Genomic DNA, 15,724 nt, shown 5'->3' with positions numbered 1-15,724 from the left:
TATACAAAGTGTTATCTTATTCACCATTTATAATTAACGGCAAGTTTGTAGCTCTGAAGTTATTCAGAGCACTGGAGATTCTTTGGAGTGCCTCTTACATTCACACCACTGCAAACTGGTTCAGTAATATTGGTTGCATGGGTTTTCTTTAACCATGAAGGGATTAAAAAAACTCCCCCAAAAGACTTGCTTATTTCTCCAAACCTAAGTGTGGAAAAATAAACTGATGATAAACTGACTTTTATGGAGTATGAGTTTCAAACAGCAAGCCATAACATCCTAATATACTATTGATAACTTTGACTAGATTGAGACGTTCCACTTTGCCCTATGCTCAAACTATTATTTACTATGCTGGGGGTTTTTGTTGTTTTGTTTGTTTAACTTGCTAGGTTTGCATGCTCAGAATAGGTTTACATTTGACCAAGTCAATTACAGAAAAGTAAACTTTCTAACATCAGGTATGCAAGAAGCATCTTTCCAATGCTTGATTGTGAAGCTGAAGATAGTAGTGCTTTAACTGCTAGAAGATGTAGGTAGAAGGGCAGTATCACAAAGCATGTTTAGCGATTGAAATTTCTCTTTGAAGATACATAGTGAGCAGAAAGACATTCTCCCAAACTACAATGAACAGAAGCCTAAAAACCAGTGTTTCAACATCAAAGAAGAAAAATCCATGTCATGTAGGATTTCTGAAGGGCAAAGAAAATGAACAGACTTGTGGATAACTCAGAATAGAGGAAAGACAGTACAAAAATATGCTAAACAAGTAGTCATCTAAGAAGCACAAAGGCCTGTTGGAAGACATTTTAAAATGAACCTGGCTTAACATGTTAACATAAACAATGTTTTAACTCTTGAAGCATCTTAAGCCCTGCCTCTGATAAATTTATTAATAATCACAACCATCTTTCAACAATTGATACAGCAGCATCAGCCACCTAACTTCAAAATCATCCTGTAAGTAATTAAATGCTTTCCACTTACATTGCTGTATTAGGAGAAAAAGAACACAACTTGCTACAACAAATTGCACACACAATCCTACAAATTGCGTTAAGAAAAAACCCACCACAATTAAATCAATTTAAGTTCTCCGATTTGGAAAAAACAGAAATATTGTTCTGACATTAAAAAAAACAAACAAACATTAATATGACAACTGAATTATATAGATTATTCCACCAGTGTTGGTACTCGCCTAGCAATACTTTAGCATCTTCCACATCAAAATCTCCATCTCCATCAGCATCATATATCCCAAGCTTGCCTAGAAACACAAGGAGACGAAGAAGAGAGAATTAGGGATTCAGCAGTTTGTTTCCAGCACAGTGCTTTGAATGTGCAATGGTTGACTGTCAAAGCTAGGTTGTTACCATTTTTTTTTTTTTAATGATTTAGCCGCACTCCTCTTAACCACATTTTAAATTTCCTGGAAAATATTACAATTATTTCAAGTTCCTTTTGGCATTTCCTAGACTTTAGAATGAACACAAGTTAGTCTTTTTTCCACACATTTATTCTGGTGCTCACAGATTTAAAATGAATCTGTACTTAACTCATGTGCTTTATATAAACATGTTTTGCTCAGAATAAAATTTAAGTTCACAAGGAACATTCAAGATGTTTGAGGGAAAACAAACAATAAAACAAGAATTAATCAAATAATCACCATTTGTTTTCTGATTATATGCTTCTTGCCATTCTAAATTCTCAGAAAAAAAAAAGATAGGTATATAATTTTTAGTGCCAAGTTAATAGAAGGTAAGCAACCTACTTCCTGAACAAAGGAAAAACATTCATAATTTTTATCAACAACTGTGTAACATTCACTGCAGACAAAAAAGTTGTCCATCCTTTTACAGGTGACTACCATGTCAGACTTCTCACTTTTATTTTTGAAACTGCAGCTCTACCAGTCCTAAGTATATGCAAAAGGAGAACTCAGCTTCTATTCAAAAAGAATTTTTAGCATAGAATTGTGGTATCTAGGATTAGAAGTCTCCTGGGATCACCAAGTGAGTACAGAGCTATCTAATTAGTTTTGATAAAATTCAGACACAACTTTTAATAGGATTGAAATCTTTCCCACTGTTTGCAGAATAACTCTGATTCCTTATAGTTTGCCAGTTTACCATTACACTTGTCATTCTCTAAATGGAGGCAGAACTTGATTGCCATTAAAATAAATTAAATATAGTTCTTAATATGGTGCTTAGAAAATCAGAAAAATTTTGTGGAAGAAAAATTTCAAACTTGGGTCTAGAACAGACAAAAATAAGGCCATCACCATTGCACGGAAGCAATCAGTTAGAAAGGATCTTTATCGGTTTATGGTTAAACACAGCAGACTGGTGGAATAAATGTAATTCTCTAGAAATAAGAATTGTATCATCTTCAATACCATGAAGAATGAGACAGATGAAAAATGACTGAGTTTCATGTCATTGTAGAAGAATAGTAATTCTCTAAAAAATTAAAAACATAAAAAAGTAAACCGAAATTTTTAGCCAAGGGACTGTAAAGCAAGCTTATTTCTCTAATATCCTACCTTGTAGGACCTCTGACAAGTTATAACGGAAATCCTTTGCTTTGGCTGCATGTGTGGTAAAAATATAGAAACCATTATTTGCATCACTAGACCCAATTTCAAACCAGAAGCTTCTTTTAAAATCAGTCCAGATCAAAAAAGCATGTACCAACAGATTTGTAAAGCTGTAAAGCTTGTAAAACCAGCAGTTGCAAAAGTGCATGTTGAATCCTACAACATCAGGGACAATAGCTCTACCTATGGACATACATCTTGACCTTCAAGACATTAATTTTTACGCTTAGATATTACATTAACAATACTATCTTAACATTGTCATATTGAGATACAATTATTACTGTTATAAGCTTAAAACTGAGGTCATTCAACAGCTCATTCATGAGAGGATGACTCATCAGTTGTCCTGACTCTATGGGCAACACAGTCCATCAGAGGAGTAGTAACATTAGCTGCCCATTTTCAACCACTGCTGCAAGTTTGAGACCTTAATTTGAAACAATACATATTTAGCTGACATTTCAAATGAACTACAGTATGTGTGTGACAAAGAGATCCAGTTCTATCCTTGGAGACTTTTTCAATTCTTTAATAAATGCAGTATGTTAATAAACTTTTATAGTCTTATGAGAACCCCATTTTATCATAATGGAGTTCAGCATTAAAACATACTTTTTAAGCTACATTGCCTATTCTTGTCATGTAGGTCATTTGCAAACACCACAGTAGTCAAATCTGGTATCTAGAAATTTAAAATGGCCTCCATTTAGTGCATATCATAACAATTATTAGTAGTGTCTTAAGACTTAAAATTCTTACCTAGAACTTCTTCATAATCTACAAGTTCAAACCAGACAACTGCTACTGACGTCCAAACTCCCAGCAAAGCAATTACCATAAACCAGGTGAAAAACGAGCTTCCAGAGAGGCCTTCTTTCTTTCCATTCTTGCTTCCTCCATGCTTAGTCTCTGTTAAAATAAGGCAAACAAGTAGGAAAAGTGGATTTGTAAAAGACAAAATTAAGTTTGAGGATATAATTATAAATCTTGTTTCTTATGACTACACAGAATACAAGACATTTGAGTAACCCTTTTTTTTTTTTTTTTTTAACTTCACCACTGCTACTTGCTTTTCGTATCACACTGAATTACGGTGGGAAGCTTGATGATTATCTAAGTAAAAGCCCTATAACCAACCAAACACCAAAAACCCTCATGTAATTTGTCTTAACAACTTAGTTGGAAATCCCCCCTTCCTCCCCGTTAGTGCACGTTTATACACAGCTTAACATTTTTGAGATGGTTTGCATTTGTGCCAACAGTTCTCAAACCGCCACCAGAGGGCAATATGACCAGCAGAAACAGCTTGGAAGAAAAGCGTTTCTTCTGAAGCAAGTTTCAAAGCTAGTTGAACTAGCTCACAGAATCAACATGAAAATTCAAATATCCTAAGAAGGCTCTAAAATCTAAACCATATTAAGGGTAAGACTCCAAGTTCAGACATTCTACCAACTAAAAATATCTTTCCTGTTCCTTAGAATCTAGCAGAGATTCACTACATGCTGAATACCTTTAGACTTCCAGTCCCATGGAACATAGAAGTAGAAGGATGACAAGGAGACGTAATGCAAATCACAGCTTCATTTATAACTGCACATATGGAAAGTAAGCGTATACAAAAAATACAGTAGTTATAAACAAACCACTGGGAAAAGAGAGACCTCAACCTAGCATATGGGTAGGGGGTTCCAAATGGGCATCACTACTACAGAAGACATGAATTGCTTGCTCTGTTGCTTTAGGATCATTTTAGGGAAAGAGGGATACATGTAGTAAATAAATGTGCATCCAGAAAGATGCCTGTGGCCTTTCTCAACGTCTGCTCTTCTGCTTCCTGATACTACCGCTGCAAGGGCGGCACTTACCCACAGTTTCATGTCTATCAGCCTATTTCACTTCATTCCATTCTAAGCACCAGCCTTTCCCTGTTCAGCCACTTTCAGTCCTAGTTATTGAAGTAAAACTAGTTCTTACATATTTTGAAATACTCGAGGAACTTTGTCATGAATATTGTGATAATGTAATAAGGTAGAGAGTTAACTTTATCACACTAATTGCAAGTAATGTTTTATGTATTTATCAACACTGATCATAGAAAAAGACAAAAAATACCCTCAATAGCTAAATATCAACATGACTGGGTTTTAGAATACAATGGAGTAGCTCTGAAAGATGAGTAATGAGAGATTGGTGACTGACTTATTTCTGTAATAGATATTATATAGAAGTACTTTCAGACCCTGCTTGCTGTCAGGTTCAACAGCTGTAATAAACTAACCTTTTATTACATTCATTGTGCTATATATCGAGTTCAGACCAATAAAAAAACCCAACTGACTCACATCATGTTTTACTCAGCTCAGTATTTTATTGGAAAAAAAAAAGTTTATTAAGACTACTCACAAAGATCAAATATCAACTACTTAGTTTCTTTTCTTTTTTAAACACAAAGTTGCCGTGGTATAGGCTGTTCAATAACATTTAGAGAGAAACCCAGACAACTTAGCCTCACATCAGGCATGTATTGCTTGCCACTGCACAGCACCCTAATTACACACGTGCAAGGTCCATATACATTACTCATCACAACATCTCTCTTGTAGGAAAGATGTACGGGTAGCCTGAAAATAGAGGTAAAGACAAGCAGCATGTACCAGTACATTCAGAAATAGGATCAACTGTATATGAAAATTACTTAAAGTACTCGAGCTGGAAATCTTAATATTCAGAAATAAACAATTATACTATGTAACAGCAGAACCTTGCTACTGCTGTGTTCCAATGCAGTCAATGGAAGCTTTTTATATATTTAAAATGAAACTTTAAGGCTAAAAACATTTTAAATGATTCCAGGTTACAACTTTGTTCTATAGCAAACCAGGTAGTGGAAGAGGCAAACAGGAAAGAGAATCTTACTGTGCTTCATGCTTACTCATTTACCACACTGCTTTCTACTGTTTATTGCTAGTTGCCTCTGAAGAAAGGGGCTTTACTTATTAGAAGAAGAGAACAGGAAAAAGAAAGTAAAGACAACTTATTTAAGTAATCAAGCATAGCTGTTCATATTTTTTCCAGTTTAAAAGACTTTCATGCAAATCCCTCAAAAACAGATTCTGCTATAAAAGTATCATTCACAACAGTTAAAGATACATTTTTATGCTGTGGCTTCCTATCTTATAGGAAAATTACTTTCAAAACTCTTGAAAAATTCTGCAAAGAATTCAACCATGGCAGCTTGATCATGCAACATTTTAATAAAAAAGTAAGTTATGTAACCTAAAATTTACCTATGGTCTGCACAGATAACCCTACACATAGGGTCAGAACAAAACATTGCAAGGACTGGCGCTGGCTCACAGCTCATTCCAGACAGTTAATTCTCAATTCAAGCCCCTTCCCTGCACACGCTCCCAGCCATGTCAGAAGTAGGTCACTTGCCATATCTGGTAAGCCTGTGCTTACACCACCAGATGTCTTTATGCAGACATCGGGAAGTTTTCAAGTGTGCTCTATCCCTCAACGGCAAATCTTTAAAAGTCCTATACCTTGCCCACCCCACATTAAGAGTCACACCTAGATAAAAATGTATGAAAACCTTTTCCCTTTTACTTTAGCTTACGTTAAAGACACCTAGTAATGTCACATACTCCAAAAATAACCTTAATGTCAGATATTTGAAGACAAAATAATGTCTCTTATGTTAATATCTGCTCTACTCAAGCAAAAACTAAGTTACAATTAACCACCTGCCATAAACTCATGAAACACCTCTACTCCAGAGAACATTTAATCAGAGAACAGAGGCAGCCCCGTAATGCAGACTAGAACAGCAAACTGGCTAGAAAACACCAACATACCACACTAAGCCAGTTATTCTGCTGATTATAAAATCAGACACAGCTGGTATTTGCAACTACGCATTTTCCATTTGCTCACAAAAAAGTTAGGATTATACCTGTGTCGTCAGCCATAACATTAGTGCTCGATTTCCAGACAGAGCGAGTGTGTCGATATCTCCAAAAATTAATGTTGAAGGCAGAATAAGAAACAATTTATCCTCACTGTAGTCTTGCAACAGGAGCAAACAAGTTTCCTAAAGCCAGCTCAGCTGGAACCCGAAACTGGACCCAAGCGAAACCTGTCCTCCGAATCTATTTTTAGAACAGTTATCCTCAGGAGCCAAACGCTTTTCAGAACTCATATGGCAATCTAGTTCTGACGACAATCAAATTCACTTACTCCTCCTAACAAAGCATCCTGGGTAGTTGATCCTTTCCCCTCCCCTTAATCCTCCAACATCAAACACAGCAGCGAATGAAACTGAGCACACTGTACTGTAGTATTTTTGCTGCAATGTATGCCTCAGTGCCTGAGCTCTAAGGACATTAAATCCATTGGCGTAAGCTGAAACACAAGTCTGGACACAAAGCTTGCCTGCTTGCATTTGTTAAGTTGGCCCTCACCCAAGAAACTTTCTCCATGTTGGCACTCCTCTACCAGGCTTCCAGAGTATCCTGTAGAGACTGCTCATTTGAAACTTGCTAGCCACTTTAACAATAAAAGACAGCTGATTTGTAAAACATACTTTTGAGTCTTCTAAAAGAGTTACTTGAAACCAACCACACACATTCTTGCCAAAGAATTTTCAGATCAGAGCTGTTCCCCAGTACATCTCATATCTACTTCTAGCAGACCCAAAGGAGGGTTACTCATAGTTTTGCCAAAGCAAAGCCTCCTTCCTTAGAGTGCAAGACATCACATGCCATAAAGCTAAATCAGGCAAAATTTCTATTGCGTATTTGTTAAAAGTAGCAGAGGTATTGATTTTGCTTTGTTGCCTTCCCTTTCCAGAAAGGACTAACACTAACTCATCTGACCCCTCCTTCAAATTCTGACAATATGCATGCTACCTGTACAATTTAAAGCTAATACAAATGATTATTGATCAACGTACTCTCTTCTTCTTAAGGACCAGAAAAAGAGGGAAAAAAACACTAATACACTATTCAACTTACATGTTCAATTTTAGCAAACTATTCTTTTCCCACTGCATTTCAAACAAAAGCACGCTCCTTTTGGGTGGGTGGAAGACAGAAACAAACTGATTTCTAATTAAGAGCAACCCTAATAAAAACTTCAGGATCTAGCACTCTGCCCTTCTTTCCTCACACTTCTTTAAATAACATAGCCATCAGGTGGATGGAGTGAATGTTACAGCTACTTTGAAAAACAACATACACCTCCTGCAGTTTTAACATCCAGAAACTAATTACCAAATGCAATTCCCAATAAGTTCAGGGGAGAAAAGAAGTGAGAAATAACAACCGAGTTTAAGACTTTTCAAATGGATGTAAAGGAACTATAGGCAGTTGATTCTATAACTAGTGTATCTTTTAACTATCCTTAAAACCACTTGAATACATCAAACATGCTTTAAGAAAGATCTCCTCACTACTACATTTCTGTGATTTATGTGATGCACAAGTGACTTAGAGCAAGATCAGAGGAAAATTTAAACAAAGGTTAAAAGTCACCAAATACATGCAGAAATCAACAGCTTATTAAGGGAAATAATTCTACACGCAATGATATATAGTCTATAGCATATAAAACCTATTGCAACTTCACTTCAGCTGCACCTGCATTTGCAGATGCCAGATCTTACAAGTGGATTCATAGAGCATTCAACTGATGCTGAGAACCTGAAGCCCATATTATATGTATTTTGGAGGGATTGCTCCAGACTAGATCTTACCAGGCTGAATGCCCATAAGTGGTTGCAGCATACCTTTCTGGTTCATTTCACTCAAACCTAAGCAAGTATATTCAGGGACAACAGCACAACACCTAAAAGCAAAGTGAGTAGAGACAGTCAAGAAATTAATTTCAAATGTACATTCCCAATCTAAACTAACACACAATTGATTGCAAGAACATGTCTTCCCAAGAAATGACAAACACCTTCCTTGCTGAAAGGGGAGGCTACAGCTAAAATGGGGAAACTCTTCAAACTCATCAAAAGGAAGATGGACCAAAGGGCCACAAAACTGATTACACACCCCATGAACAACATGCATTAACACACACCTTGAAAAATCCGGCTTACACGTTATCTCTCTAAATGCTATAGTCAAAAATACCAAACAATGTAATTTTGGTTATTTTGTGAAAGACAGAGGTTAAATTGAATTGCTCACCAGCAGGCAGTTACTAGAAATTAGAAAAACACAGTAAAAGGAAAAACAACAAAACACTAACCTCAAAGAAATATCTAAAAATCACATTTCAGAAGTAAAAATTATCAATCAGCTAGATCATAGGAAGACTTTAGAACAAGCTCGTTTTAAAAGCAAAATGCAGAGTGATAAATAACAGATATCAGAGAGAAATAAAAAACCCCTAAAGTTACAACTGTCCTACCACCAATAGAGCTGAACTAGTAGCAGTGCAAAGACAAAAAACAACCTCTCTTGTATGAGCATGGCCTACTACCGCTTGATATTTTTGTCAAATTATCTGTTCCAGCATGATTAACAATAAAACAACTGTTGCAAGCCATTCTCAGTAATAAAATTGCAGTTGATTATTTTAAATGGGTTTTCCACAAAGGTTTTTCAGGTGGGGGGTCAGTAACAAGTATTTTGAGTAAAATATCTATTAGAGGGAAGTTTACAGCATTCTCTCTTGATACTATTTTCCTCTGCATATTAAAATATGAGCTTTTTTTTCCCCCCTCACTACCATGAGACAGGTCAAATATGTGTATTTATATATACATACATACTTTTTGTGATATGTATTTTAAAATCTAGACTCAATAAGCACGTGTTGAACTGTTCCATTCTGAGAAGTCCGCACACCATAATGATTGCAAGCCCTATCCTGAGGTAAACCAGATTTTCATCTTTAATTTTCATTCAGTGTACCAAGGGTGGAATAATATACTTTTAATGGACAAATCTGGGCTTTTAATGTGCTTTTACAAACTCTATTTCATTTTGTAAGGGAGATAGAGATTTTTACTAAAATACTTACGGTATCACTTATAAAATATTCCAACTTTAAGCTTTCACGTATCCAAACTTGGAAATTTTTGTTTTACAATCAGTCATGACAGCAGGGTCTTTAGAGATAAGATCTAAAGTTTAAGGTAAAAGTTTACTTTTAATAAATTCAATATAAACTCTTTGTGATACAAAATTGATTCTTCCTTTTGGTATGTAAGAAATCTTCTTCAGCACAGCAGCCTTAATGGAAATTAGGGGGAAAAAAAGTGGCATTTATTATTATTATTATCATTAAAAACTAGATCTCTGCTCTGCACTTTATATAATCTAGTCTACATAGTTATAAAGATACCTGTGCATTATCAAAGGACTTTAATAAACTAAATCAGAAACTTAATAGTTAGGAACTGGGGAATGGATGGAACAGAAAGAGCTCTAAGTTCAAAGAAAACACAATGACCAGAACTTAAAGTTGAAATAATAAATTAGCCAAATGAAAGGCAGTTTTGGCTCTCCTGCTGCCACTTCAGATTTTTATATTAGTATTTGAGGAACTTTTCCTTATTCCATGTATAATCAATCCTCACATAAACCTTTAAGGTCCTTAATTTTCAATCCCTACAAAATTTCTCATAGTAAAGTATCCTACTATACAAACAATAAAAGAACATAAATACTGAAAACGAGAGCAAAGTCATAAATTCAGGATTCAACAACTAAGCAGGCTGATCACAGAGATGCTGAGGGTGGCCACCTGGGGGCGGGGGGAGGGGGAGGAGGCAGAGGTGCATCACAAAATATGTAAAAAACCCTCTAGGATCATAAGCACCTTGCTGAACTTCCCTAGTGAAAGGAAGCTCCTCCCTTCAATGATGAAGCAATTCCATTGAACTATCTCCTCGAATTCAGCACTTAATCAGGATGTGAAAGATCAGAGATTCAGTTCTCTCCTCTGGGGAACACTGTCTGAATTTCTTCGGAGGTCTAAAACACATTGTTAAGTATACCCAAGGGTATGAGAACAAAGCCATTTTAGTCCTTCACAGTCAAATTTTAACTGGCCACAAGAGCAATTTGTAAAAGAGGAGCTCTGCAGAACAGAGACTAAAGCCCAGTTTTTCCCCTCCTTTCTAGGTAAGAAAGGTGACTCCAGACATAACCAGCCTATCGTCAGGCTCACTCTCAGCAGGCTGAATCTCTGTTTCACGTTGGATTGAAACAGACAGTTTCAACGACAGGAATTTAAAATACACACTCTCACTAGTGTTCAAGTATACCCCATAAACAGCAGCTGCAACACCAAAAGTCAACCAAACTTCTTCAAGAAGAAAATGCAATTAAATCTTTTTCTCCTCTATCCTGGGTGAGAGCTCCAATTACCAAAGTATTGCACAGAAGTAAGAAACCACTCTTTCCAGTCATGTTCTACACAGAATCAGATCTGCAACCCTATTATCAGAAAGTATGCTTCAAGTAAATGATACATGTGGGTTTTTTCCTTTTTTACATTCAGTTTATAGAGAGAGATGGTCAATACTTTTAAAAAGTCTGCCCATTTCTGAATATAAGCTGTTACAGTTCAAAGTACTTTTAAGCCTATAGATACCTTTCTGGTTCACAGGAAGTGGCACAATATTTAGAAGAGTTTTTTAGTAACAAATCACATTAGCTTGCAGCTAAGTCAGAATTAATTATTCTTCAGAAAAAAAATCCAACACAAAACAAGAATAAGATTATCAGCTGGCTGACTGATATCAAGCATCATCCCCAGGGTGGCCGTTTTGTTTTTTATTACTATTCTTATGTAGTTACATTTATTCTGACTATAAACAGTGAACAAATCCTGATTCCTTTCCATTTAAATGATTCTTCTAAGACATACATAACCAACAAAAATCAGAAAATTTATTCAGAAGAAGTCTACTAATACAAGAAACATCACAAGAATGACTGGCTTTGCTTTTTTATTTAAGGAAACATAAGTTTTTCTTTTTAAGAGGAAAAACAGTCACAAATTAAAGACAAAAAGAAACTTAATGGGAAATTCTGTCCTAGGAGGTTGCACAGGTTCATAAGACTTGTCAAAGGCACTTCATCTAAATACAGCACAACAGTGAATTCTACTTGCAGTGCTAGGTCTGCACTTTTCAGTGAGGTTTCGAGAGACCAGCTGTTTGCACCATAAGAGCTGCTGCTGTTAACAACTTTCCTCTGGAGCTCTGTTTATCTAAGCATAACTGCTGAAGTTAGAGGAGGTAAAAATGAATACAGAGATAATATGTTAATAAGAGACAATCCTGAATCTGCACCTGCTCCCTTTCTAAACATGCTACAAAGATGATCACTTTCAAAAGCTAGTCAAATTTTGTCCAAGCCATGTTTTGGGTTTTTCTTTCTGGTTATTCAGATGAACATTTTTTCTGAATAGTTCTTCAGCTAGGATTTATTACAAGGAAAAAATAAACACAGATGTGCACACAGCTTAAATGGCTAACAACAACAGTCCTTACAACTTGAAAAAGTTTTATAATGAACACTGCCTATCAACACGAATATATTTAAAGCAGTATTTAACGCATCCATCACATACTACCTGAATAGTTTGGATTTTTTTTTTTTTTAAAACCTTTCTTCCACAAACTTAAGGATAGTATACTAACAGGCTTAGAGAGTTAGCACTTCAGGAAAAAATAAAAGTCCTGTAAAGACAGAACAAAAATCTTTTGTGTTATCTATTTACCTAATAATCTAAATAGATTTCTACAGAAAAGTACACCCTCCTAGATTCTGATATTTTTCCTAAATGCGTTAGTCAATTTTCTCAAGTTTTGCTTTTATGTATATGCAAACACAAAATAGAATTGATGTCCAAAACTTAATGTAGAACTTGCCTCTTGTAAACTTACTTGACTTCAACATCAAGCCAAAAAATTTACGGTTAAGACTACAAACTTTTAAAGACATTTTGGTTTGTCTCTCGCTACAGGATCAACATACCTGTATTGGCTATAAAACTGAGGAGGAAACAAAATTAATACTGATTTTAACTGCAGATGACTTAAAAGATTTTTAATAGCTGCTATTTTGATTAACCAGCTCTCTCCCACAGAACATTTGGAAATAAGATCTAAAATTATACAATCTACCTCTATCTTGTACCTGAATGACTTAATGTAGCCAATAAACCTACATAATTATTAGGTTAATTAAATATTTAGTTGTATTTAGGCCAGAGCAAAGTTCAGGAAAGGTAAATGTGGAAAGGAAATACAAGAAATACTTAAGCCCAGAACATGCAAATCCTGCTGGTGGTGACCTTTAAAAAAGTTTCTATTACATAAGGTTGAAAATCCTCATCTCTGTGTATAGCATGCTGGCATTAATTTTAGGGTATTTTTTCCTTGTTCCATTTTCTTATTCTGTAATGTGGGTCACATCAATTTGTTTTAGCAACAAGTCCTAATTAAGCCACAAAAGAAAGAAAATGGATGATGTCATTTCAGTTCTTTCAATTTTTTTCATGGTATGAGGGAGTTTCAAATAGAAGCAAATAGAACTCTAGTTGCCATGCAAGTACCTTAAACTCTGCTATTCATGGGTTTCTGCTCATGGAAGAAAGAACATTTTTAAATCCTGTATTTAATGCCTAAAACTTAGCAAAGTTTCAAGTCTGATACTAAGTCAATTTAATTAGGTGTTAGTTCATAGAGGTGCTATGCATCTGCAAGTCCTACAGAGTTCAAAAGAGTTTTTAGGTGTCTCATACCTAAAGTCTTATAACAAGTTGTTAAAATACGCTGTTACGGGATCTCAGTTGCAAAAAGTATTGCTCTTTTTACAACTTTCTTGCTTCCAAAGATAGCACTGTGTCCTCCAGTTACTATGGAAAGAAACAGTACCACAGTTACAAACTGCTATATGAACTTTTTTTAATAATGCTAAAAAAAACCAAACCAAACCAAACCAACTTAAAAACCACTAGTGTAAAAAGTGAGAGAGTGAGATATGTTACATTAGTAATTAATTGTTGATCATCATTCAAACAGAACCACAGGAAAAAAAAAATTGTAAAACAAGAAAACAGCTACCCAATAGTTACAAAACCCCTAGCTATTAAATATTTATAAAGAAAGTCTTCAAACAAACAGCTTGGTGGCATTTGTTACACCAGGTAAGTACATGCATAGTAATAGTGCAACTTCCTATAAAAAGAGTAAAATTTTCTTCATTTAAAAAGTTCTGACAAAGCTGAACCACACATACTACAGTCTGTTCAAACTCAGTAGATGCTTATATGCATACTTAATTTCCAGTGTGTTTAAAGACACATACTAGAGTTATGATTTCCACTTCAAAGCATAGGTCACAACTCTTCCATGCAAAGAGCTAGCCCATAGGATGCAGTTAGGAAAAAGATTGCTGCAGGCTATCACACAGATTACCAGTTTGTGATCTTCATCAGGAAAGAACCACTTGGGGTAACTCAGAACTTCACTGCTCAAGTTCTCTACAATGAAGAATTCAACATAAGTATTAGCACAGGAACACTTATTACTTGTTTCAAAGTGATTCAGAAAGGTCCAGCTGAAAATGAACTTTTCTTTTCATACAGGTGATCGGTAAAGTGGTTTTCAATTTAAAGAAACAGCAATATTGAAATCTCACCTCTTTATGTAGCCTGTAACTAGAAATAATCTTAACACACATGCCTTCTACTGCTAGTAAATTCTGTTGTCTTTACTGAAGCCCTTATATATCCAGCCATTACATTAGCACATCCAACCAAACCATTCACCTTCTATGTTCACACCATGGCTCCATGGTGACATGACTGAACATAAAAGTCTAGATTCAACCTCACCCTCCCCTAATGCCCAGCCACTCATTGTCATCTCTTCTCTTCTACCCAAATGACTTTCCATAAAGCTGTGCACTGAGCCAGTCTGGGGAAAAAAGAGAAGAGTCAGCTTTTGGCTTATCAGTTCCCTGTGTGGTTCACCTAGCACCAGCACAGCTACTAATTCAGGTACAGGGAAGGGGAATTGAAAAGAGGAAGACTGCAGAGCAACCTCAGACTAGATAGACCTATAGTATTGAACTGTAGAAAAATTTAACTCCTTAATCCCCCCATATGATATACATCCCTGGAGTCTCAACCTAGACTAGCTACCACCTCTGATGGGGAATTTTCATGTGCATTCTCAGAGTAATTGCCAAAATCTGAGAAAATATACTCCAACTTTGTCTCCCTAAGATTATTAGTGATACTTTAGGTTCTCCACCCAGCATTTTAAACACCTCTATCCTCAAAAGGCTATTGAAAAAGTTACCTCTCTTACATACCATTTAAACTCTTAACGAATGAAATACTCAAAAACTGTATGAACGCAGACATCCTTGCAGATTACAAATGCAAGGATCCTCCATATTTGAAGCACGACAAATAGTATCTTTTAGCCCACAATGACTTCCTGCATGCAGGTAAGACACATTAGACAACACAGAGCAGTCCCAAGATTTCAGCCACCCCTGCATCAAAAGGGGCAGGAAAACTTTCCTTGATGTCTTTATGAAGCGGCAGCATGTCCGGAAGAATGGAGAGGAATCTCCCAGTGCTCCAGAATTCTTAAGGAGAAAAAGTCCTAGTACAGGGAAAGTATCAGGCTCTCTTTGTTTTTATGTCAATCCTGCTACACTTCGGTATCAATCCTAAAACCCGAAATAATACTTTCTTGAGAAAAAGCAATGGGAAGAAATCCAAATACCAGGCAACATGGAAAAACAAGTCATAGAAGCATATACTGTGTTCAAATTGATAATTTTTCATTGCAGGGTGACCTTGGCAGTCAGTTACTGTACCTTTCAATAGCTAACGGTGTATAGAAAGTTTCTTACAGATAAGCCTAAGAGACGACAGGGTTGCCTTTATAGGAGGCTCATTTAACTCTAGCTCTAGACAAATGAATGAAGAGGTATATCAAGGACTCACTATTCCAATGCAAATCTGCTCATGTATGCAGAGGAATACCTGTGTTAACAATTTTAAGAAAACTGACTTGTTTGAAGAGTTACTGCCGAGAGGAGGGGAGAGGGGAGAGGGGAGAGGGGA

At 35.9% G+C, this 15,724-nt stretch overlaps 1 protein-coding gene across 1 annotated transcript in view; it reads right to left on the bottom strand.

Annotated features, from left to right (window-relative positions):
• ASPH (aspartate beta-hydroxylase) overlaps window positions 1–6,579 on the bottom strand; it is a 101,833-nt gene extending 95,254 nt beyond the window's left edge. The window contains exons 1-3 of the mRNA XM_010582893.1: window positions 6,564–6,579; window positions 3,368–3,517; window positions 1,202–1,270 (exon numbers count right to left, since the gene is read on the bottom strand). Of these exons, the coding sequence (XP_010581195.1) occupies window positions 1,202–1,270; window positions 3,368–3,517; window positions 6,564–6,579 (235 nt within the window). The remainder of the gene's footprint in view (window positions 1–1,201; window positions 1,271–3,367; window positions 3,518–6,563) is intronic.
• Between the last annotated feature and the right edge of the window lie 9,145 nt (window positions 6,580–15,724).

This window comes from Haliaeetus leucocephalus, unplaced genomic scaffold (genome assembly GCF_000737465.1).
Source record: "Haliaeetus leucocephalus isolate CR32 unplaced genomic scaffold, Haliaeetus_leucocephalus-4.0 Scaffold858, whole genome shotgun sequence".
Taxonomy (NCBI): Eukaryota; Metazoa; Chordata; class Aves; order Accipitriformes; family Accipitridae; genus Haliaeetus; species Haliaeetus leucocephalus.
This window is presented reverse-complemented; position numbering and strand designations above follow the sequence as displayed.